We start from the raw sequence: 25511 nt of genomic DNA, 5'->3' as shown, positions 1-25511 counted from the left end.
TATGTAGATAGTTCAAGGGGAAAACACATTTCAGTGTGTAAAACTGGAATATGTCTTTGAGCATTCTAGATAGTTGCTGTTTCTTAACTTAGTAACACATGGGGGTCTACCAGTCTCTAATTGACTAGGAAGGAGGAAAAAACATTCTGAGGTATCCCCTGTTCTCTTAGTGTAGATCAGAAGCTGTACCAGAACATGGATCAGAGTTCCGTCTCATCTGAGCTCCGCTGGCACAGCTGGGTAGCTGTGCAAAGCAGAGCAGTCACCGAACTTCTGCTGGCCTCTATTGTCCCGTCTTTGAGAGAAATTTGCCCTGGCACACAATCTCTACAATAACTTTATCTCTCATAATCTGAGAGTATAGTAGTTACGGAGCTTTGTCTTTTTTTTCACTTCTTTACTAAAACCCTGCGGTAAAACTTAGTTATTGAAGGCCCTCAAAAAGGTAAACACAGCTTTTACAATTTGACTTTGCAGCCTTTGGAGATTAAGCGGTCCATAGGACGTCTCTGGGGAGAGGGGCGCCTGACGGGCTCAGTTGGTTGAATGTTGAACTCTGGATTTTGGCTCAGGTCATGATTCTAGTGTTGTGGGATGGAGCCCTGTGCTGAGCATGGAGCTTGCTTAAGATTCTCTCTTTCTCTCTCTCTCTCTCTTCCTCTCTTCCTCCCCGTCTCTCTCTCTCTCTCTCCCCCCCATTCCATCCACCCCCCTCCACCCATCTCACTCACTCTCTCTCTCTCTCTCAAAAAAAAAAAATCTAGGTAGATTACAGAAAAGCTTATCTGCCATAAAAACATTTACTTGGTGACTTACCGTTCATTTTCTGACCTTTGGCAAGTGCTACCAAATTAGGTTGTATGGGGCTAGAATGTAAAAGCTGCCTATTGACATCTGAATTTTGCTTTCCCAGGTTACGTGGTACTTCTGTAATGGTTAGGTTTGTGACCAATACAACCAAAGAGAGCAAGCAAGACCTATTGGAAAGGTTGAAAAAATTGGAGTTTGATATCTCTGAAGATGAAATATTCACTTCTCTGACTGCAGCCAGAAATTTAGTAGAGCAGAAACAGGTTCGACCCATGCTGCTAGTAGATGACCGGGCACTACCTGATTTCAAAGGTACAGGAAACTTGGAAAGATACAGAAATTGGTTCTTCATATTTGCTTATAAATCAGTCTTAAAACTGGACTTTTACAAGTGTTTGTTTTTTCCCCAGACTTCCTCTTATTATTATTATTGAAATGGTCAAAAGTTTGAATCTAAATTCATGTTTCTCAAACCTGTTTTGACACACTCCACAATAATACAATATGTAGTAACCCAGTACATCTATGTTTGTGTTTATGTATGTTAAACAATGCTTACTCTATAAGGTGTCCTTTGTTTTCTGTTTGGTTTACTTACTTGTTTGTTTGAATTTGATGCTGCTTAGAACCCTCCAGATTAGTTTCACAATCTGCTAAATGGATCATGGCCCACAGTTTGAAAAACCACAGGTCAAAATCATTTTGCATATTATAATCCTCAATTCAGGAGCCACCCTATTAATTTGATTAAATGAGATAAACTCAAGATCTACTTACTTAAAGATAGATATTGGAATCTTACATTTTATTTCAATTTGTTAATAGAACTAATCTGATTCCACTTAAAAATGATTCATTATGGGTAATTTATATTTATGATGGGCATGGTTTTTGAGACTGATGAATAAATCTTGATAATATTGTGAAAAAAATTGATCTCATTCTGTATAGTGAAGTTTTTAGAAGATTAAACTTTTTTCGTTGGAAAACTTAACAGACTCTGGGAAAATATCCTGGTTTTATGAAGCTTTGTCACATTCCTTCTTTTTATAAATGATACTCAGAGTGAAATGACACAGTATAGAAAAATGGGTATATAAATACCTCATTATAAAACCATATGATGGCTTTACAGATAATGATTAGGGAAATTCAGCATGCATATATAGTTAGGCCAAATCTCAAAACTTGTCCCATCAGGAGATAGACCAGTGTATCAAACATTATTATTTATAAGAAACAGAAGCCAGCTTTGGCTGAATTAAATAGAAAATACGTTTATTGGGGCGCCTGGGTGGCTCAAGTGAAGTGTTCAACTCTTGATTTCGGCTGAGGTCGTGATTTCACGGTTCATGAGTTAGAGCCCTGCATTGGGCTCTGTGCTGACAGCGTGGAGCCTTCTTGGGATTCTCCCTCTCTCTCTGTCTCTCAAAATACATAAGTAAACATTTTTTAAAAATACATTTATTAAAAGGATCTGAATGCTGGCAGGAATATAAAATGGTATACCTTCTATGGAGAGGAATTTGGCAATAGCTAGCAAAATCACATCTGAGGCAGAACTGCCCTTTGTAGGAATCTGCCCCTAAAAGATAGTTACAAAAATACACAATGACCTACAATCAAAGTTGTTCATTTTGGCCTTATTTGAAATAACAAAAGATTGGAAACAACCCAAATGTTATTAGAAGGGGCTCATTGGTTAAATTTATGATATGTCCACAAAAAATGGAATGCCTAAAAAATAAGGGCAAATTCTATCTCCTGATAAGGAGTGGCCTTCATAGGATATATTAAGTGAAAAAAGTAAGGTATAGAAAATCTGATGTATTTTCTGTGTAAGAAAATGAGAGGGAAATGGATATATATGTATACACACACACACACATATGTATATATGAAACAAATATATGTATATATGTGTGTATATATGTATACATATGTATATATGTATATATATTTCATATTTGTGAAAGGAAGCTAAAGAAGGATAAATAGGAAATGGAAAACTGGTTACCTAAAGGGGGAGGGAGGGAGAAAGGGATTAAGAGACAAGACTGCATGGGGCGCCTGGGTGGCTCAGTCGACTGAGCGTCCGACTTCGGCTCAGGTCACGATCTCGCGGTCCATGAGTTCGAGCCCTGCGTCGGGCTCTGGGCTGACAGCTCAGAGCCTGGAGCCTGCTTCCGGTTCTGTGTCTCCCTCTCTCTCTGTCCCTCCCCCGTTCATGCTCTGTCTCTCTCTGTCTCAAAAATAAATAAACGTTAAAAAAAAAAAAAAAAAGAGACAAGACTGCTCTACAAGTATCTTGTTATATAGCTTTGCCTTTGGAACTGTATATATATTTGTATATTTAAAAGACAGTTCAAAAGAAGCCAGTCCCTGATAACTAAAATCAAATAGAAACAAACTTAACTCTGCAATCAAGTTCATACCCACTTAGAGAAAAGAAGCACTTCAAGTGACTTTAAAATACAATATTTTTACTCTTTGTTCATAGTGGGATAAATTCTAAGGGTAAAAGAACTGCAAAGAAATTGTCAACTGCATTTAGTAGCCTTAGTGTTATTAGTAATGTTGGCTAGTATTATGTTGTTTTTAATATTTGTTTATTTTTGAGAGAATCAGAAAGACCTAGTATGATTGGGGGAGGGGCAGAAAGAGCAGGAGAGAATCTGAAGCAGGCTCCAGGCTCTGACCTGTCAGCACAGAGCCTGATGTGGGCTCGAACTCATGAACTGTGAGATCATGACCTGAGCCAAAGTCGGATGCTTAACCTACTGAGCCACCCAGGTGCCCCTACGATTATTTTTTTTTTTTTAATTTTTATTTATTTTTGAGAAAGAGAGAGAGTGGGGAAGGGGCAGAGAGAGACGGAGCGAGAATCCCAAGCAGGCTCCGTGCGGTCAGCTTAGAACTCAGTATGGGGCTCAAATTCCCAAACCATGAGATCATGACCTGAGCTGAAACCAAGAGTTGGACGCTTAACTAACTGCACCCCCCAGACACCCCTGTTATTATTATTATTTTTAATATTTATTTATTTTGAGAGAGAAAGAGCATGCGTGGGGGCAGAGAGGGAGGGGGAGAGAGAATCCCAGAAAGGCTCTGCGCTGTCCTGCAGAGTCCATTGAGGGGCTTGAACTTACCAACCATGAGATCATGACCTGAACTGAAATCAAAAGTCGGATGCTTAACTGACTGAGCCACTCAGGCGCCCAGATACTGTTATGTTTATTTTTTTTTTTTTTTTATTTTTTATTTTTTTATTTTTTTTTGATACTTTTTTTTTTTTAATTTTAATGTTTATTTATTTTTGAGACAGAGAGAGACAGAGCATGAATGGGGGAGGGTCAGAGAGAGAGGGAGACACAGAATCGGAAGCAGGCTCCAGGCTCTGAGCTGTCAGCACAGAGCCCGACGCGGGGCTCGAACTCACAGACCGTGAGATCGTGACCTGAGCCGAAGTCAGACGCTTAACCGACCGAGCCACCCAGGCGCCCCAATACTGTTATGTTTAAAGCAAAGTAGTAATCATGCTAATATTGGTAGTACCCAAAATTTTATGTGTAAGTGAAAAGAGATACAAATATAACAACAAATAAGCTATGTATTACTAATTTTGAATTTAAAATATCATTAACAACTCCCTTGTTCTCTTAAAAAATACACGTTATTTGCTTTTCCACCGCAAAGGTCTAGAAGCAGTGACAAACAATGCTCAGAGGATGTTGTACTACCATTTCTGAATTACTCTACATTCGGGGCTACCAGTAAGGAGGAAATTGGAAACCTTGGGTATCTGCTCTTTCTATTTCTTCCCCTCACATTTTGGTGGACTCGATGATGCACATGGTTCAAGACAGGGAATGAGAAAGGCGAATAGGAATTGGTATGTGGATAATCCACAGGACCTTTAATCAGTCTTTTACTAATTGCGATGGTGAATGTACTCGTTTGGTTCTCATATCTGAAGTTCTGTTATCAGATACCAAGGCCTTAAACATGCTTTAATTATACATTAATATTTGTGGAACTAAAACTAAATTAGACATTTCAGTAGGAAACTATAGAATGAATCTACATTCCATATTTATCATGAATGTGTTAGCCTCAACTGTGTCAATTAGAAAGTCTAATTTCCCTTGCCTCTTAGACTTTCAGTTCCTCATCAGTTGCTATTGATCTGATAGCTCATAGAGAACTCATGACTGTTCTTGTTGATTGTAATCAGCAAAGCTTTTTAAAGTTAGAAATTGTCACTTGTTCGAGAACATGAAGTTACAAGTTTGTGTGGAGATCTTCTAGTTACTGAGTAGCTGCTGTAACACCATGCAAAAGGAATATGCAAAAACACTAGAAGACCCTTTTCTTTAAGTATTATTTATACTTCCAAAGTACATTGGGCAGGATAATCTCTTAAATTTCAGATTATGGCTACAGTAAAAATTTGTATTTGATTGACTAAAGCTATTTTATTATAAAATGTATCATTACTGTTAATTGCATTTTTCAACAATTACATATTTTTCCTTTCCCAGGAATACAAACAAGCGATCCTAACGCTGTGGTCATAGGACTGGCACCAGAACATTTCCATTATCAAATTCTGAATCAAGCATTCCGGTAAGTCTTCAGCTATTTATTTTTCATCTGATCATATACTACTCTCTTCCCTTCCTTATTCTCTGTCATGTCAGGTTATAGATATATTTTACTTTCTGGCCACCCAAATTGTACATGACGATAGATATCTTCAAGATCACTTCAAGATCAACATTAAATCACATTGCTTACTACTTGCTTAGTTTTTTAAAAATAATCAATATGTTAAAAAGTGGTGATGATCTTTGGGGTTTTTCTGGTTTGTAGAATCAATATCCTCGGGCAGAAATTCATAATAAAATTGCAACTCTGAAGCTAGCAATTTTGTAATGGAACCCAAGTCCACCTGCTCGATGGGAAGCAAAGCCAATCACTGAGATATAGGTTTGCAGCAAGGAAAGCTTATTCGAGAGGCAGCCGGAGGAGGAGACTAGAGGACAAACCTCAAATCTGCCTCCCCAGAGAGGTAGAGAACAAGTGTTTTGTAATCATAGGGGTTGAGATTACATAAATATTGATGAAAAGGGCAGGGAAACTTACATGAGTATTCATGAGGAAAGATGGAGCGTGATCACTGAGCAAACATATATGTGACATATCCCATGTTCACTTTGGGGTGGAGATTTAACCCCAGAATAAGGCAAAATTCAGCCCCTGACATCAGGAGGTTATCTTAGGACAAAGAGAAGAAGGGGCTATGGGCATGCTCTGAGAGCTGGTATAAACTGAATGGGGTCTTGGGCTCATTATCTTAAGTAAGGAGTGCAGGGCTTTGCTTGTCCATAGACTGGAACCATATCAGATGACCTTGAGTCCAAGCTTCTGCAGAGACAGCTAGTGGATTTGTTAGTGGGATCTGAAAAGACAAAGTAGCTGATTAAGGGGCAACAGTTCTCTGAAAAACAAGATTTAAACTTTCTGCTCGTTTTAACCTCGTCAATCCCATGGGGCATAGTTTCAGTTTTATGTTTTATTATCATTTCTGTGATTCTCCATTGACTATGCTATTCTCTGAGGAAGATATCATCCAGGCTAACGCTCCAAAAACAGTACATGTGATTCTTCCTCCAATGACAATCTAGGCTGTCAAGAAAAGTTGACACATTTGGCCACACTTTCAGAGATTATTTGATAAGCGATAATGGTAGTCTGAACTGGGATGGTGGCAATAGAAATGAAGAAGCAGATTTAGGTAGTGTTGACATGACTTGATGGATGGTTGTGTTAAGGGGGTGAGGAAGACCAGTGAGTCAAGGAAAATGTCCAGATTTCTAATGTGAGCACATGTGACAGAACACTCCCAGTTAGGGTTCAGGAGGTGATAAGTTTAGGTTGGGGCTATTGGGCCTTTGGGGTATCTAGGTGGCGGTGTTCCAAAGGCTGTTGGTAGAAATGGGGGGACATAACAACACGGAAAATGTTATAAACCTTCACTTGTGTGTCCATTTTTTTACGTGAACTTTTCACTGCTGCTTCAAAAAGAAGACGGCATACTGGTTCTCATACTTCCTAAGATAAATTGTATCAGAATTTACCCGCAAATCTGCTCTAGAGTGAGATCGATCTTTTTCCTTGAATTTTTCATTTTACATAGATTTTTCATTTTTCATCTTGTCTTTTATTTCTTGTCAAACCATTAAACAGTGTAATTTGCCTTTGAATTTATGACGAGCTAAGTAGTTGTAAATATTGCATCAGGTTACACTGAACTTGTTAAAAAACTTTTAATAGCTTGGTAAATTTTTGGTATTTAATTACAAAGAATGCCATAAAAACATCATTTTCTTTCTAGTACAGAGATCTGCAAGCATCATTATAATGTATACTTGATGTAGAATTCATTTCTTGATGTAGATGTCTAAGAATCAGAATGTTTTTAGAAACTTTAAAATTCACTACAGGGTTCACACATCTGGGCACATTTTTTGCTGTTGATCTTGGAAGTGGATGTTCTCATGGACAGTCTTTATGGCCAAAACTAGCACTTTGGGAACATCCACCTTTTTCCCCTGTATGAGCATTAATTTTAGAACCTCAGTTAATGGAACCTATGGCTACTTATGCACTTTTATTTGTGACTTTCTTAGTCACTGTGATGGTCAAGCCTTTGTCTAAAAGGAATGAATCCACTTTTTATAGCTGCTCAGTATCCATTTACTATATTTGCTGGAGAACCATGGCTATGCCATGTTGCTTGAAGATGTACTTTGGGGTATATAGTATTAAACTTTCTTTTGCTTCGCCTACTTCAGTTATCCTCCTTTAGCTTCTTGGGGAAAGGGGCGGGTGGTTATCTGACGTACTCCTTAAGTAAAATTTACAACTGTGCCACAATCAGTTTTCATTTAAAATAGAGAACTTGCTATGAATTCTTACTTCTGAACTTATCCCACTACCCTTTACCCATTTCTTTAACCACAGAATTCAAGGAGAAGGCATTGATCGATTTTAGCTGGTAATTTGGGAAGGACATATTTAATAGGAAGTTGGGAGGTCTCTGTCTTAGATGAATACTAGACTCAGGGTAATAAAAATGTACGTTGACATAATACTGACTTTGTAATTGCTCGGATGCTGTCTAATTAGTACACTTCCCTAACCATATTGATTTTTTTAAACACTACGTTTTAAAGCATTACAGTGCACTTATAGGTCAACTCTAATTTCACAAATGCACTTAACAGCTGGGTGGAGAATTAACAGAAGGATTTTAGGTCTTGCCCTTCTTTGCATATTGATGTCTCCACCGAGACTATGCCTCCCAACCAGTGACTACAGCTGTTTGGATTGTGTGTGGCAAATATAGACATCTCAAATGAACCACCGATTAGCTAAATTACTATTCAGGTTGATAATGAGAATAAGCATTGGATTTTAAACCCCATTGCATAGCTGCCTTGAATAACAGCTTCAGGGGCATATTGCCCTCAGGCAGATACATCAACCTTCCACATTACACTGCCTCTTATTTACTGTGTTTTGAATGGGTACTTCCCCGCCCCCCACAAATGCACAGTACAGTCTGTCTACAAACGTGTGTTAAATGTCTGAATGAAATTGAGAACACTGAATTTAAAGAATTGATTTTGGGGAAGGATAGGAACCACCTATAAGGAGTAGATATGATTTGGGTTTGGATTCTGTAAGACATTCAAATCCTAAGAGCCGTTGGTGGCTTTCCCCCTTTTGTCTCCTACTAAAAGATACAAAGTATAATATAATGAACACTCATATGCCTGTCAACCAGTTTAAGAAATGCAAACTGTCAACACATTTGATATCCTCTGCATATCCCTCCCCAATTTTATTGCCCAAGGCCCAAAAGTAACCAAGGTTATGAATTTTGTGTTTATCGTTGTCATACGTTTCTTTATACTTATACCACATACACAGGTATCCGTAGACAGTATGTAGTAGTATTTTGCGTGTTTTATATGGTACATAATCATCAATTTTCTTCATCTTCTGGTAGTATTATATGAGTCATCAACGCAAATATCCAAAGCTCTAGTTCCTTCATTTTCCCAGCCATAGTATGAGCTTGTAGCAAGGTTTTTTTTTCATCTTCTGATCTGAGTTAGAAACCCAAAGCTTGAGCATTGTAGTAATGGACCAATTATAATTAAATTTGATGATCTCTATGAGGAGAAAGGCTGCTGGGCAAGCAGCTCACTTAATAACCTAACTTGAAGTTAGTGACAAAACTAAAAAAAAAAAAAAAAAAAGCACAAAAGTAATATGTCTTCATTGTAGAAAAGTTTAAATGTTCAAAAAAGAAAAAAGAATAAATAAAATTACCTGTAATCCTGCCACCTAAAGAGAACCCCAGTTAACACGCTAGCACATAGCCCGTTTGTTTCCACGCACATAAATATTTAGATAAAAATAAGAATGTATGACACTGTGTGGTAACTTGCTTTTTAAAAGCTCCACGACGGGGGCACCTGAGTGGCTCAGTCTTTTGAGCGTCCAACTTTGGCTCCAGTCATGATCTCAGGGTTCTTGAGTTTGAGCCCCACATCGGGCTTGCTGCTGTCAGCTCAGAGCCTGTTTCGGATCCTCTGTCCTCCCCTCTCTCTCTGCCTCTCCCCTGCTCACACACACTCTCTCTCTGTCTCACTCAAAAATAAATAAACATTTGGGGCGCCTGGGTGGCTCAGTCGGTTAAGCGGCCGACTTCAGCTCAGGTCACGATCTCGCGGTCCGTGAGTTCGAGCCCCGCGTCGGGCTCTGGGCTGATGGCTCAGAGCCTGGAGCCTGCTTCCAATTCTGTGTCTCCCTCTCTCTCTGCCCCTCCCCCGTTCATGCTCTGTCTCTCTCTGTCTCAAAAAAAAAATAAAAAATAAAACAGTAAAAAAAACAAATAAATAAAAAATAAACATTAAAAAAAATAATCACCCCACGATGTATTGTACATGTTTTTCTGTATTCTTTTTTTTTTATGTTTATTTATTTATTTTGAGAGGGAGAGAATCCCAAGCAGGCTCCATGCTCTCAGTGCAGAGCCTGGGGGAGGGCTCAAACTCATGAACCATGAAATCATAACCTGAGCTGAAAGCAAGAGTCAGATGCTTAACCAAGTGAGCCACCCAGGCACCCTGTTTTTCTATATTCTTAAGTAGTCTTCCAAAATGTGTTTGAGTCCCACAGCATATCCCGGTTTAAAAAGTGCAATAAATTGTGTAGCCATCTGCTTCCCATTAGTTATTTCCAGGATTTTAAAGTTAGTTTTGAAAAAATGAGAACGTGTTTTCTAAGCAGTATTCGTGTTCATTCCTTAAGATTGTTTTCAGAAGTATCGTTGCTGGGTCAAAGGAATTTGGGGAAAAAATTATAGAGAATAGCTTAAACTAGGAAAAATTAAAGTTTTTTTTTTTTTTTTTTTTCCCCTAAATGAAGCGCAGCTGCCCTGGAGCTTCTAGAGGAGCTTATTAAGATGTCCTTATCACTGGAGATAAGTGACATCACAACTTTCACAGGTAAATGCAGAGATGCAGGCTGCTTAACGATAATGTTTCAGGACTTTGTTAATGACTTCTTTCCTATAATTGTTGCAAGGTACATGAGTCCCCAAAAAGTCTTAAAGGGGTGTAGAAATTAGTTTTTTTTGGTTTGGAGGAGGAGATTCTTATTGCTGTGAACGGTTTTTGTTAAATATTGAATTGCTTTCTTCACCCCATCTCCTTAAGAAAGGAAATAAGACGTTTACTCCGGTATATTCAGTTCCTTAGAAAGAGAAGAAGAGAAAGGGAAGAAAAAAATGAACAATACTGGCCTCAGATATTAATGCATTTGGACAGTAACTCCTGAATTTTTTTCTAGGTGTTTGGAGCCCTGGATAAGAGCAGTTCCAAAACGATGTGGCAGCAGGGCGTAAAGTAGGAATATTTCTGTGGGCTTTTTCTGCTTTGAAAGGGCCGATTATGATGCAGTTTTTTTTTTCATTTTTTTTTTTAACGTTTATTTTTGAGACAGAGAGAGACAGAGCATGAATGGGGGAGGGTCAGAGAGAGAGGGAGACACAGAATCTGAAACAGGCTCCAGGCTCTGAGCCGTCAGCCCAGAGCCCGATGCGGGGCTCAAACTCACAGACAGTGAGATCGTGACCTGAGCCGAAGTCAGACGCTTAACCGCTTGAGCCACCCAGGCGCCCCTATGATGCAGTTTTTTAAATTGAAGTCCAGATTATAAAAATAAAACACTTTGGAGGTGAGAAATTGTTTAAGACTTATGAACATGAGTTATGTAAAGCATTCCATTATATATATATATATATATACACACACACACACACACACATACATATATATATATATATATATATATATATATGCAAGAGGACTTTATATGCCAGTTTGAAAATCAGAATACAGAACTGAGTTGAATATGAGTCACTAACTACTCTTCTTTTTTAATCAACTGGGGAGATTCTTTTATGGTCAGGGCAGCTCTTGCTGCTCCAAATAAAAGCTTCAGGTGAGTAAATCACATGAATATATTACTGATTTTTTAAATTGGATGTATAACAGGCACAGTAAGGTGCACAGATTGTCAGTATACAACTCAATAAAATTAAAAAAAATTTTTCTTAATGTTTATTTATTTCTGAGACAGAGAGAGACAGAGGATGAGTGGGGGAGGGGCAGAGAGAGAGGGGGACACAGAATCCGAAGCGGGCTCCAGCCTCTAAGCTGTCGGCACAGAGCCCGTCGCGGGGCTCAAACTCACAAACTGCGAGATCGTGACCTGAGCAGAAGTCAGATGCTCAACCGACTGAGCCACCCAGGTGCCCCTCAATAAAATTTTACACGTAGACCAAACTGTGTAACCTCCACTCTGATCAAGAGCCAGAACATTTAGAGCGCCCTAGAAGGCTCCCTAGCCCAGTCAACACTACCTCTTCCGTAAGGTAACCACCATGATTTCTGTCAGTATTACCAGTTCTTGATCCTCATATGAATGAAATCATCTAATTGTAGCATGTTTGTGTGTTTGTGAGATCACCCAGGTTGTTGCATGTAACAGTACTTAGTTTTGTTTTCTTCTTTTTTTTTTTTATTGTTATGTTGTACAGTTGTCCATTGTATGGATATGCCACAATTTGTTTATTTATTTTACCATTAATGGCATGTAGATTGTTTCCAGTTTTGGCTGTTATGAATAAAGCTGCTACGCACATTCTTCTACATGTCTTTTGGGCGGCATATGTGCTCATTTCTCTTGGGTCTGTTATCTAGGAAGGAAATTGCTGGGTAATAGGATAAGCACTTGTTTAGATTTAGTAAATATTGCCGAACAGCTTTCCACAGTGATTGTACCGGGTCATATGTTCCCACTAGCTATCAACAGGAGCTCTGCTTGCTCCCCATTCTCATCAGTGTCTTGCTAGTCTATGTAATTGTAGCTGTTCTGTTTGGTGTGGGTGGTGGTATCTTACTGAGTTTCAGTTTGTATTTCCCATATGAGTAATGTCGTTTTCACGTACTTATTGGCCATTGGATAGCTTTTGTGATGTGCCGTTCAAATCTTTGGCCTTTTCTGACTGGATTGTATTTTTCTTACTGATTTATAGGAGCTCTTTATACAGGTCTTTGGTTGGACATATGTACTGCAGCTGTCTTATCCCTGTCGTGGTTTGCCTCTGTTAGTAGTATGAGAAGTCTAATCACATGAGGACATGAAGTTCTTAATTTTGATGGAGTCCCATTTGTCAATATTTTCTTCTATTCTGCTGAAGAAATCTTTGCCTACCCCACAGTCATGAAGATATTTTCCTGAGGTTTTTTCTACCAGCTTTGTTATTCTACCTTTAACGAATACATCTGGGGTCTATTTTAATTAATTTTTGTGAATTATGTGAGGTAAAAGTTCACTTTTCTCCATATGGATATCCAGTTGTTTCAGCAACATTTATTGCAAAGACCCATTCTTTCTATTCTAGAATTGCAGTGGTGCTTTTGGTGCTTTTGACATAAATTCGGTGACTATAGATGTACGGCTCTGTTTCTAGATTCTTTATCTACACTTGTGTTGTTCCATACTGTCTCAATGCTCTGGCTTTCTAATCAGTCTTAATATCCAGTAGTGTTCATTCTCCAACTTTAACATTTTTTAAAATTGTCTTGGCCATTCTACATCTTTTGAATTTCCATATAAAGTTTGGAATTAGCTTGTCAGTTTCCACACACAAAAAAAGCCTACTGGGAGTGTGATTGGATTCTATTTAATCTATGAATTGGGGTAGCATTTACAATGGTATCTGAACAATGATGTCTCTTACAGTCTATGACAATGGAATGTATCTCCACTTAGGTTTTATTTTTGTGCTTTTTCAGCAGTGTTTTTACAGTATGGGCCTTAGATGTTTTGTTAAATTAATCCTTTTATTTCTTGTTTTTTGAGGGTGTTATAAATGGCATTTTATTAAATTTCATTTTTAAGTGGTGTTGCTAATATACAGAGGTATAATTGACTTTTTGTATGTTAGCCTTGCATTTACTGATCTTATATTTACTTACTAAGAAAATAAGTTATTTGGAGAGTCTTTTGGATTGGATTTTCTACATAGTCAATTGTGGCACCTGCAGATAATGAGAGTATTCCTTCTCCCCTACCAATCTTTATGTTTTTATTTCTTTTTTTTTTTTTTTTTTTTGCTTTATTCCGTCTGGGACCCCAACTGCGGTACTAAACAGAAGTGGTGATGGTAGGTAACCTGCTATTAATGAGACAGTTACTGTGGCAGTATGACATTGGAGATATTCTGAAGGTTTCCGTTAATTGTTAATGAGCTTTTCCTTTGATATATTTCACGATTTACTATTGTTTTAATTTGAGCTTTTGGTAGTTGGTGTTTCTCGGGTCAGTCGGGAGTGTCAGTACTTTGGTGATCGTCTAATCCAGTGGGTCTCAACCAGAGACATTTTTGCTTCCCAGAGGACATTTGGCAATGTTTGGAGACATTCTTGGTTGTCACAACTGGGGATGAGCAGTGCTGCTGGTACCTAGCGGGCAGAGGCCAGGGATGCCACTAAATGTCCTACAGGGTATCCGACAGCCTGACAACAGCATTTTCCAGTCCAAGAGGTCAGTAGTGCCAAGATTGAAAAGCCCCCCGATCTACTTCAGCCTCTTCATTTGAAAAGAAACTGAGGCCCACAAACATGACGTGATTTGCTGTTACCTATTGTAAATAGCATAGATACCACACTTCCTGTATTTATGAAGAAAAATAATTGCCATTACTGTCAGACAGATACTCTGAAAAGGTTTGCATATATCATCTCTGTTCCCCAAGATGGTGGGCATTATTCTGCATATTAAATCAAGACACTCAGACGTACAGGGCTTCATCCATGAATTTATTCAGTAGCCATTTAGTGAGAGGTGCCGGAGCTTTTTTTTGTTTGCGTCTTGGAAGTAAGAGATACCATGATGAGCAAAACTGATGGGCATGGTGGAAATTATATTCTAGTGAGGAAGACAGACTAGTCACAGTTGAGTAAGGACTATAAACTATAGTTTATACGGGAAGTGATACAGGGGACAAAGGGTGATGAGGGAAGAGATTGGAGGCAAGGAGGAAGTCCACTTTACATATGGAGGTTGGAAATGTTTCCTTGATGTGTGGACGTTGAAGCTGAGACCTGACGAGTGAGCAGAAGATAGCTTTGTGAAAGTATGGGGAACTGTTTCAGGAGGAGGGAACACTGGGTATATGGGTTGAAACACAACAGAGTGACATTTTCTTTTAAGTGAGAAAAGATGATTGTGTCTGGTACACAACCATGGATAGGGAAGGTGACTTAAGACTGGAGATGTAGACGGGGGGTCAGACAAGGCAGGGACTTAGGCTGTAGTGAGGACTTTGGGCTTTATACTGTTTGAAGTGAGAGTTGTTGAGGGATTCTGCATGTGGAAGGGATATGATCCCATCTTTCCTTTTTTTTTTCTTTAAGTTTATTTATTTTGAGAGAGAGAAAGAGAGGGTGTGAGAGAGCACATGTAGGTGGGGGAGTGGCAGGGGGTGAGGAGAGAGAGAGGGAGAGAATGAATCCCAAGCAGGCTCCGCAATGTAGTGCAGACCCCGGTGCGGGGCTCGAACGCATGAACCTCAAGACCATGACCTGAGCTGAAATCAGGAGTAGGATGCTTAACCGACTGAGCCACTCAGGCGCCCCTACAGCCAGAGATTTTTTTTTTTTAATGTTTATTTATTTCAGAGAGAGAGATGGAGAGACAGAACATGAGCAGGGGAGGGGCAGAGAGGGAGAAGGAGACATAGAATCTGAAGCGGGCTCCAGGCTCTGAGCTGTCAGGACAGAGCCCGACGCGGGGCTTGAACCCATGAACCGTGAGATCATGACCTGAGCCAAAGTTGGACACTTAACTGACTGAGCCACCCAGGTGCCCCAACAGCCAGAGATTTTTATTTTTTTATATTAAATATAATTTATTGTCAAATTGGTTTCCATATAACACCCAGTGCTCATCCCAACAGGTGCCCTCCTCAATGCCCATCACCCACTTTCCCCTCTCCCCCACCCCCCATCAACCCTCAGTTTGTTTTCAGTATTTAAGTGTCTCTTATGGTTTGCCTCCTTCCCTCTCTCTAACTTTTTTTCCCCCTTTCTCCTCCCCGGTGGATTTCTGTTAAGTTTCTCAGGATCCACATATGAGTGAAAACATACGGTATCTGCCTTTCTCTGCCTGACTCATTTCACTTAGCATAATACCCTCCAGTTCCATCCATGTTGCTACAAATGGCCAGATTTCATTCTTTCTCATTGCCAAGTAGTATTCCATTGTGTATATAAACCACAATTTCTTTATCCATTCATCAGTTGATGGACATTAGGCTCTTTCCATAATTTGGCTATGGTTAAAAGTGCTGCTATAAACATTGGGGTACAAGTGCCCCTGTGCATCACCACTCCTGTTTCCCTTGGGTAAATTCCCAGCAGTGCTATTGCTGGGTTACAGCGTAGATCTATTTTTAATTTTTTGAAGAACCTCCACACTGTCTTCCAGAGCGGCTACACCAGTTTGCATTCTCATCAACAGTGCAAGAGGGTTCCCGTTTCTCCACATCCTCTCCAGCATCTATATCTCCTGAGTTGTTCATTTTAGCCACTCTGACCCAGCCAGAGATTTTTAAATCCGGCCTTCCTTGTGCCTTTTTTCCCTTTTTTCTTGAACCTCAATAATTTTACAGTTAGATATAGACAGAAAATTCTCAGATTTATTGCTGATGCATTCCTGGTGGTTACAAAAGCAACCAACCATTTGTTCCCCTGTCTAGAAAGTGTACAAGTATTGGGGTGTCTATTTTTGATATTTTTTTAATGTTTAACTATAAATATCTTTTCATCTGTGTCCTAGAAAACATTTACCTTTCAGGCCATCCTGAATATACCTGGGCTCTTCAGAGATTCAGTAAAGCTCATGTTGTGCAGAGAAGGACGCTAGAAGCAGGCACCACTTCCTTGCGAGATGCCTGTCTTCTCCAGCCTGGTGAAGAACCAGTTCCCATTTAGAGAGATGTGGACGAACCCACAGTTTCAGCCCTTCCAGGGAAGGCACTAAAGTACTGCCTGGGAATTAAGTACACACATCAATCAAGCTGATAAGTCTTATCCCCAGTTAATATATAATAAAATATTAACAAAGCTAAATCAAATGAGTTTTTAGTTTAGCTATATCAGTGGAAAGCAATTTTGAGGTCTGTTGCATAAAGAATTCCAGTTCCGTGGTAGAGTAGCAAATAAATGGGATTGGGGGTAGGATGACAAGAGGAGGGGATAGATAAATTACCCGTTATTATCTCACTATCAGCAGTGTTTCTTTAAGGCCAACATAGTGGCTTTATCAGGTTTCCTAACCATTGGATTTCAAGATCAGCTTTAAGAAGTAAATTTGTATTAATACTTAGCGAATACATTTGGAGGATCTATCCTATGCTGTGAACAATTCATAGTAACTAACAGTAAAGCCCTGTAATAGTCCAGTATTGGTTTTACTTAATAAAATATTTAATCATAAATGTCTGAATTCTGCATCTCCCACAGGAAGGCATTTCTGTGCCCACTGACAAGAATAATTTAGCAGTTTCATAGTTGAGCGCTTAATTACTCATAATTGTGAAGGGTAAGACGTGATGAATTCCTCCTCGATGGACATACTAAATATTTTAACTAAGGAGATGGCTTAAAGTAAATTAAGCCAGTGAGATCATTTATTACATTGGTTAAAAGCAGTTGAAGAAATAGATCTTGCCCCGCATCCCATTAGATGAGACTGTGTGCGTGACAGTCTCTGCTGTGTCCCTGACTGCAGGCTGCACTGTCGGGACGGTGACGGGTGTCTGGGGAAGGGGGTTGGGAGGGAAGTACGAAGAAGCTGGTGCGGTTTCTTGGATTATGTTTTGCCTGAGTCACTAATGAGGCTCCTTAGCTCTATGTAGAGTTTGGTTCTCAAAAGACTGGGAAAACTCTTTCTGCCCTTTTCGTTGGCCTGAGAGCATTTGTCCTAAATCAGGACAAAGGAAGGGACTCGGCACTTGGTGTGTTCTTCAGGGAACACATTTGCAAAGTGTTCATGGCCTCATTTGCAAAGTAATGTCCCAAGCAGTCAGAGGTACAACGAAGAGGTAAAGGTACAAGCAGAAAGTCCTTGTAAAGTGCTCTTCTAAATTTCTTTATTAGAAGGAAACTTACATTCTGGAGTAAAGAGAAATCCAGATACTTCCAGAATGTGTCAGCGCGGCAACAGTTGTGTCAGATTGTAAAAGGCTCAAGAGCCTCCCACTTACCGTTAGGGAAGGTTGAAACAACTTGTCTCATTAAGTTAAGCTTCTTCCCTCGAGTGTCTTATTTAGCTTTACTTCTCTTCATTCTCTCCCTGGTGATTTGGGTAAAGTGTCTGAAACCACTAAAGGTAAAAGGTTGAAGCAATCCCAAATTTAATAATCTATCACCTTTCTTGTGCGTATCTGAGTGTAATTCCCAGCAGTTCTCAGCGAATTCATTAGAAGACAGCAAGTCATTAAAAGTTAATAAGAAACTATTTGTTTCTGTGAGTGTGAATAAAACCACTTTGTGAGTCTGACATTCTTTTCCAGTCATAAAAGCCTTGCTTTTAGCCAATTTCCATTTTCTCTGTCTCCCCAGGTTACTCCTGGACGGGGCACCTCTGATCGCAATCCACAAGGCCAGGTATTACAAGAGGAAAGATGGCCTGGCCCTGGGGCCTGGACCGTTCGTGATGGCTTTAGAGTATGCCACAGACACCAAAGCCACAGTAGTGGGAAAACCAGAGAAAACGTTCTTTTTGGAAGCATTGCGGGGCACTGGCTGTGAACCTGAGGAGGCCGTGATGATAGGAGACGTAAGTAGCAAAGGCCAGGAAATGCCCTGAGCTCACCCATCATGCTGGGAAGACCCAACTCCAAAGCACTGCTTTGAAAGCCACACAGACTCTGTTACTGCTGATACCAGCTGGTAGTAAGTGGTACCTACCTATAAACAGGCTTGTCCGTAGATGCATAGTGATGCTCTTCTAAAGAACTGAAATTTTGATTATTTCTGACATTGTTCACAGTGTGGTGAGATGTGTGCGATCCAAAAGACCATTTAATGCAAGTCAATTAAATGCTTTGTATGTCTTTTTGAAGAAAACCTCTACACAAATTTCAGTTTTTTTGAGTATTACTTACGCAGAGAACAACGTATACCTAAAGAATTCTACCATTATTGATTTTTTTTTTCCTAGTATATGCTTTATGGACGAACTTCCCAATCAGCGTGCCACAAATAGCTACAGATATTGATTACCTCAGCCCTCTGAGTGGTAGAGCTGACCCTGGATGATCGTAGGCTCTAGCCAGTGACCTCCGGCCGGAGAGCACCTTGTCAGTTTTCCCCAGTGTCCTGGGAAAACATTATTTTCTATGTGTGCTATGAGGAGGAAAGAGCCAGAAAGCACATTGGCTTGTGGCAAGTCGGTGGCAAGGATTAGATTTCAATTTTAAATAAACGCTTTAGGGGCTAGAAGGGACCATCGAGGTTGTCTGTTCCAAATCCCCTCATTTGATAGACTGGAACGCTGAAGCCCAGAGGTGAAGCTTCAAGCTTAAATTCCCACAGCTAATTAGTGGCCCAGCTGGAGGTAAACTGCAGGCTCTGGACTCCCTCCAAAATAAACCATAGATCCCTTGCTTTCTTGACTTGTGATGGTGCAGGTGTATCGTGGGCCTCATTTCCTCTTCCACTTCCCTATTCACTCACCTGAACCTGAATAGGGTGGTCGTTAAAGTCGATGTAGCTTTGAGAAACCATCTTTTCAGCCCCATCTTTCCCCCTTGGCAAAGCAGTAGCCGACTTTCCTAGGCACATGTGTGTCTGAAGACGTGGTGATGTCAGAATTCTCTATCCCAGGAGTTTCCGGTATTGGGACAGGATGGGAGATGGCAAGGGCATGTGATGGCCGTTGTTCAGCGGCGTGCAGGTTGTTGTTACCTGAGAGGCGGTGGGTTTCCCTCCCTTTCCTTGTCCACTTTCCCCACCTCCCTTCATCTTTCTCTTCCTCTCCCCTCTCTCTGCCGCTTCACTATGGCAAGTTTAGATGCAACGGAAGGTTTTAAATTAGACCTTGAGTAGAGATTTTGACATTCTAGAACTCGTTTCCAAGGTCTGTTGTTGAATATTAATGATTTTTGAGAAAAAAACTTTTCTTCAGGCATGGTCTTGAATGAATCCTGTCTGTAAAAAGTCCCATAAAGACATGAGATGGCAAGATTGATTTTCTTGATATATCTTCCAGCCCTTGGATTTTTATTTCCTGACGTTTATCCTCAGTCAACCAAGCATATTCCTCTCTACCTTGGGTAAGAATTGCAAAGAAAGCTCCCTTTTCTAACTGATCTGTTAGCCCCAAGGGTGGAGATAACCGAGAATCTCAGTATTCTGGTTTGGCTTGAATCCACCTGTGAGGGAGGGCCAGCTGGAAAGTAAGCATAGTGTGCTACATGGGCAGCAGAAAAGCTGACTTCTGAGCCTAGTCCATTCACTATCTGCAGGTGGATCATTTACCTTCAAAGCTGCCAAATGGATAGAATGTTTTCTCCTATGATCTGTTTTAAGAGGAGACAGATGTCCATGTGGAAAACATGAACTTGTGGGGTGCCTGTGTGGCTCAGGTGGTTAAACATCTGACTCTTGATTTTAGGTCAGGTCATCATCTCACAGCTCATGGGATCGAGCCCCACGTCAGGCTTTGGGCTGACAGCGTGGAGCTTGCTTGGGATTCTCTCTCTGCCTCTCTCTCTCCCCCTTTCCCGCTCATGCTTACTCACTCTCAAAAAAGATAAACTTAAAAAAGAAAAGAAAATATGAACTATAGATGTGCTGTTTGTGTTTGGTCCCTAGAATTACTGCTGTATTCTGTTGTACATTTTCCACCTCTGTAACACTTCCCTTGGTTCCATGTGGATTTCCCCCTTTTCCTCTCTTGTATTTTAAGGAAAAAAATGCTCACGGTTGGCCATCCCAGCCTAATCCATCAGCCAATTGGTAGGGTTTTGTTGTCGAGCTCACTGAAGACAGTGAACTAAATGCTTTCTTTATGCTTTTCTAGGATTGCAGGGATGACGTTGGTGGGGCTCAGAATGTCGGCATGCTGGGTATCTTAGTAAAAACTGGTATGTATCCTCTACATAAGCCTTCTCTAAAACAGATGGTAAAATACACTTGCTTAAAGAACAGTCTTTGCAGAAATGAGAAAGCCCACGGGGCACTGTAATTGTCTTTCTGTCACAAAGCAAAAATAAAATGGACTCTGGGTCTCAGGGGAAAAAGACAGTGTGGGAGGGCCCATGCTGCACAAAATTAAGAAGATCAGAGAGAGTTGAGAGGTCATTTTGCAACTTACCCAGAGGTAACTATCGTGCTGGGTGACAGGTAGCATTTATATGATTTTCTGGATATACAAATCACCACATTGGAACGGACCAGAGACCACTGATGGTGATGCTCTATGAAAGTATCTTTTTAAAATTTTTTTTTTATTGGTGTCAGCTAGAAGATGATAAAGTTGGTTTCCTGAGGAACAGGTGAGCTGAGGGATCTGATACTTTGTGTTAATGTTTGCATTTTTTAAAAATTACACAAAAAGTTTTTATCTTTAACTTACCGTCTTAGGAACTATTTTTCCTGTACCAAAATTAGAAATACTGTTTGTGGTCCCTCAAAGTAAATTTAAGGAAAAGCAGACCTTAACGGGGAGGACTCGGCTGACACAGAATTATGACTACAGTGGTCCCGCTCGGTGTCCTGGGTCCTGGCCTCAGCCTGCCCTGACCAGCCATGCAGGTGCATCTGCCGGGTGTCATATTTAACAAAAGAGCTGCAACTCAGAAATTTTTTTTGAAAAAGTACATTTCCTCCTGACTGACATTTATTCAAGGAAATGTGGCTACAGGAAAGCTATTTTAAATTTAAAAACAGAAGCAAGAAAACCTAGCTGCAGCACCCAAGGAACAAGAAGCATTTGGCAGGGCCCCGCGTGAACAAAGAGCACAGGCTGTGCCAGGGCTCCGGAGGGAGGCATTGGAGCCTGGCAGAGGGTGACACCGGTCACTCCAGAATTCACATCTCTCAGTCAAAATGATCAGCACTGTCCCGGGAACATTACTGCCCTTTGATGTAAGCAAAACAGAGGAGGTATCAAGGTCAAGTCCAGAAGAGTCCTCACTCTTGTGATCCCTCCCTACATCTTAATTTCCAAATTCCTGCCATTCACTGTTTTATTTTCTGGTCACTGAGGAAATCTTCAGGTAACTATTTTTACTCTTGTGTATTAGTCCCGTGAGCATTTTCTTTCTTTAGGTCACGTAATTAAGGATTTACACGAAGTGTCAAAACCGTCCCACACCAGTGTCTCGTAGTCCCTGCTCCCCCTTCCCCTGGCTGGCCTCTGCAGCTTGTCCCTTCTTTTCTGACTGCCAGTTGGTTGTGATCAGCCTATCACAGAGGCACCCAATTAGCTTAGAGAAGCCAGCAGCGTGACATAATCAGATTGAAAATGTGTAACCAGTAAAGCAGCTATGTCCAGTGCAGGGAAACGGGCCCGTCTGCGCTGTTCATCTCTGGCCAGAAAAAATCCCAGGTGAGCCCACTGTTGTAAAAGCAGACAAAACAGCTGGCTCCCTTGATAAACTTGAACTCCATGCATGTGAACAACCAGTAGGCCTCCCGGTGTTGAAAATTATCATAAAGATTTTAACCTCTTCGATTAGAAGGGCTTCTTGTGGATAGTCTTGAGCAGTTTTGTTTCTCAGTGAGTAGCACACGGTAGACACTCAGGATACGTTTGCCCAGCGGTTTGTTAGTAAAGGTCTGTGGCTGGTCTTACACAAAATTGATTTGTTTAGCATGTAAAACAATCACCTAGAAAGGACAGGGCCAGTCTTTATCTAACATCATCAAAACGGCTTCCTGTATTCTCCCTCCATTCGTCATTTATCCACCCAGGAGAGCACCAAGTGCCACAGTGAATGTGGCAGGCTCGAGTGACATGGCCAGCTTCACGCCCTCGGCCCACATTATTGAGCACGTGTTGTACGCCAGACACAACTTGAGGTGCTGGAACTCTCACACCTGTGTAAGCCACTGTGTCCATTTGTACTTTGTAGACACCCCACTTGCAGGGCCAGACCGCAGAAGCATTCTGCAAGCGCTTATCTCCATGGTTGAGAAACTTGACTTTCACATATTTGCCCTTAGCCTCTGGATCCAGGAAGTAGGTGGTATGAGCAGTAGTCGGTCATTGACTCATGGATGAGACCAAGTAGAAACATGGCAAGAGTTTATACTTCATGGAACTTAAGCTTGAGAAAAAACTAGCAGCAGAATTTTCTGTGTGGCCCATGCTGTGAACAGGTGCCTTGAGGACACTAAGGTGAGTGAGGTAGATCTTCATTACCTCTACATTTGATGCTGCCTCTGTTCTGTAAGAATTCACAGTAAGACAAGGCAGGAAGCGTCTTCACCGTGCAGAGGTGCGGAACAAGGGATCTTTCGGCTTTGTGTTTGCTGGGCAAATCCTCTTGAAGAGGTAGTTGTAGAAAATGGCAGGAATTGTAGAAAACGGTGGGTCTGTTGTTAGGGGAGCTGGATTTATGGAAAATTGCCCGGAAGGTGCCGAAGGATGAATGGCAGAGATCACAGAAAAAGGGATGAGAGAACAAAGAGAAGGGGGACGTGTGGAGGCAACAAGGCAGCCAGTGTGGCTACAGGACACTTGGCCTTGTCTCCAGGGCCTCAGCTGAAGCAGTGTTCTGCATTTCCTTCCTTCCTTCCTTCTTATTTTTAAGGAAAAAAAAATGTGGCATGCTCACCACGTGCTGGTTGCTGTGCTCAGTGCTGGGAATGAACTCACTGGGGAATGTAACACACATGGCCCCTGCTGTCAGAGAACTCCGTCTTAGGAGTGATACAGACATTAAACAGATAAATGTATAATTCAACTTGTAAATATTGTGGAGGCAAGGAACAGGGTGCGGAGAGAGAACAACAAGGAGGAGGTCTAACTGGGATGGGAATATGGTGTTCAACCTGAAGCATCAGGGAGACAGCCAGGTGAGAAGAGTGTTCCAGGCAGAGGGGACGGCAGGTGTGAGGGTCCTCAGACAGCCAGGTCCAGTCTAGGACTGCAGTCTTGTGAAAGCAGCACATGCTAAGGTCAGAGGGATGCCGGGGCCATATGACAAAGGGCCTGGTGGGCAGCAGTAGGGATTTGGGTTCTTCCTGAAGGGCATTTGGGACCCATTAAGGATGTTTAAAGAGGGACCGTGCATCATCTGGTTGACATTTATAAAAGTTCTGTGACCGCTGTGTGGAAGGTTCCTCTCCTTGTAAGGCTGTTCAGTTGTGTGTCCTGCATTCCAGAGCCGGAGGGACGGGGAGTCACAGGCAGTGTACCTGCCCCGCGGTGCCCTGCTGGGCAGACCATCCGGCCTGGCCCAGGCCTGTGCATATCTGTCACTTTCCATCCCCACCCCTGGGCATTCATTTGTCAGGCTCACAGGGTCCCTGTGTGGCAGGAGCACAGGCCATTTCCAGTTATCCTCAGGAGCTGACAGGGCCTCTGCTCTGTGGTGTCCTGGCTTCCAGTGAAAAGCATTGATTCCACCATCATCCCTTTCTTTAGGGCTAGTGGGGAAGAAAATGATTTTACCAGCTGTGGAGATCTGAAGGAAACCTCAGCCGCCAGGTGACCCAGGCCCTTTGAGTGTCCATTGTGAAAGACCAGAGTCCTGGGAAAATGTTGGATGTGATATTTCTTTGAATCGCCTCATTGCGTCTGACGTTTCAGTAGGAGATGCTTTGGGAGATGTGGAGCCCGATTCTCTAGTACTTGCCAGGGTGGTCCGTGGCCGCCCAGATGCTCATGGGATGTGATTAACATGGCCTCCTAACAGTAGCCTTTGCTCACTGGCTTTACTTTCATTTCAGGAAAATATCGAGCAGCAGATGAAGAAAAAATTAATCCACCTCCTTACTTAACTTGTGAGAGCTTCCCTCATGCTGTGGACCACATCCTGCGGCATCTACTGTGATCCTTTATGTGAATCAGAAGCAACTCTGGAATGAATCCCTCCCCAGCTCCACGCCCGCATAGATAGACATGGACCAACCCTCCTCTATTGTGCATTAATTAGAAAGAAAGGTATTGAATTGCAGCCAGCCACTGAACCTTGCTTATCCCTTTTGTTTTATTTTGTAAAAGAAGATGAGACCCAGAGAAAGGGAAAGCTGAGATTTTATGTCATTCCTTTTAAAATATTCATCAGGCTAGGCAGGGCTGGGAGGGGGACTCTCCTGCAGGGAGTCGTGTTCTCTGCTGTCTCCTCACTGGCACATTGGGAGGGGGGAGTGTTCAGATTGTGAATAAAAGTGAATGGCATTTTTTAAATTATAAAATAGTGTGTCGGGCTATAGTTTTAACATTGAGCTCAGCTGCGAAATCCATCAGAAGTGCCAAGTGGAGTACAAGTCAGAAGAAGCAAAATAAATTGTCCTTTAGCCCAAGTGATCAAGTGAATTTGCTTTAACGGATGTTGAAAACTAGATTATCTCCTGTATTATTCCCAGCACGGGTGACTTCTTTTTCTCTTCATTAGCCAGAGATGACTAATTTAAATTTAGAACCTGATTTTAATTTAAAATAATATTTCCATTAATAACCTATTCATTGCAGATACCTATTATACTGTGTAACAGTTGTTTTGGAAATTTTATGTAAAATTAAAACTATCAGTATTTTACAGATGTTTTAATTAGACATTGTTATTAACAGGAACAGTGCAGAAACTAAAATCAAGCCTTTAATGTCTTATAGACCATGCATTTTTGAAGTTAGTGTCCACCAGGGTCCTATTAACTGTACATTTGCAAGATTTCATTATTTTTGCCTCTGACACTATGGGAAAAATCTTTTAGAAGCTATTGGGACAGATTCAAGCTTTTATGTACTTGGTTACTACAGCTGTAAAATGAAATCTCGTCTTGTAGCATGGATTATTCTTTTCATGTTAAGCC

At 41.0% G+C, this 25511-nt stretch overlaps 1 protein-coding gene across 4 annotated transcripts in view; it reads left to right on the top strand.

Annotated features, from left to right (window-relative positions):
- HDHD2 (haloacid dehalogenase like hydrolase domain containing 2) overlaps positions 1–25237 on the top strand; it is a 36737-nt gene extending 11500 nt beyond the window's left edge. For all 4 annotated transcript variants that reach the window (XM_019464139.2, XM_019464137.2, XM_019464140.2 and 1 more), the window contains exons 3-7: positions 914–1122; positions 5352–5436; positions 18084–18300; positions 20548–20611; positions 24426–25237. In XM_019464139.2, coding sequence (XP_019319684.2) covers positions 914–1122; positions 5352–5436; positions 18084–18300; positions 20548–20611; positions 24426–24529 — 679 coding nt within the window. In that variant the 3' untranslated portion in view covers positions 24530–25237. The remainder of the gene's footprint in view (positions 1–913; positions 1123–5351; positions 5437–18083; positions 18301–20547; positions 20612–24425) is intronic.
- The last annotated feature ends 274 nt before the right edge of the window (positions 25238–25511 follow it).

Source organism: Panthera pardus, unplaced genomic scaffold (genome assembly GCF_024362965.1).
Source record: "Panthera pardus isolate Hobbes unplaced genomic scaffold, ASM2436296v1 HiC_scaffold_15, whole genome shotgun sequence".
Lineage (NCBI taxonomy): Eukaryota > Metazoa > Chordata > Mammalia > Carnivora > Felidae > Panthera > Panthera pardus.
Note: the sequence above shows the minus strand (reverse complement) of the source record. Positions and strands in the feature narration are given on the sequence as shown.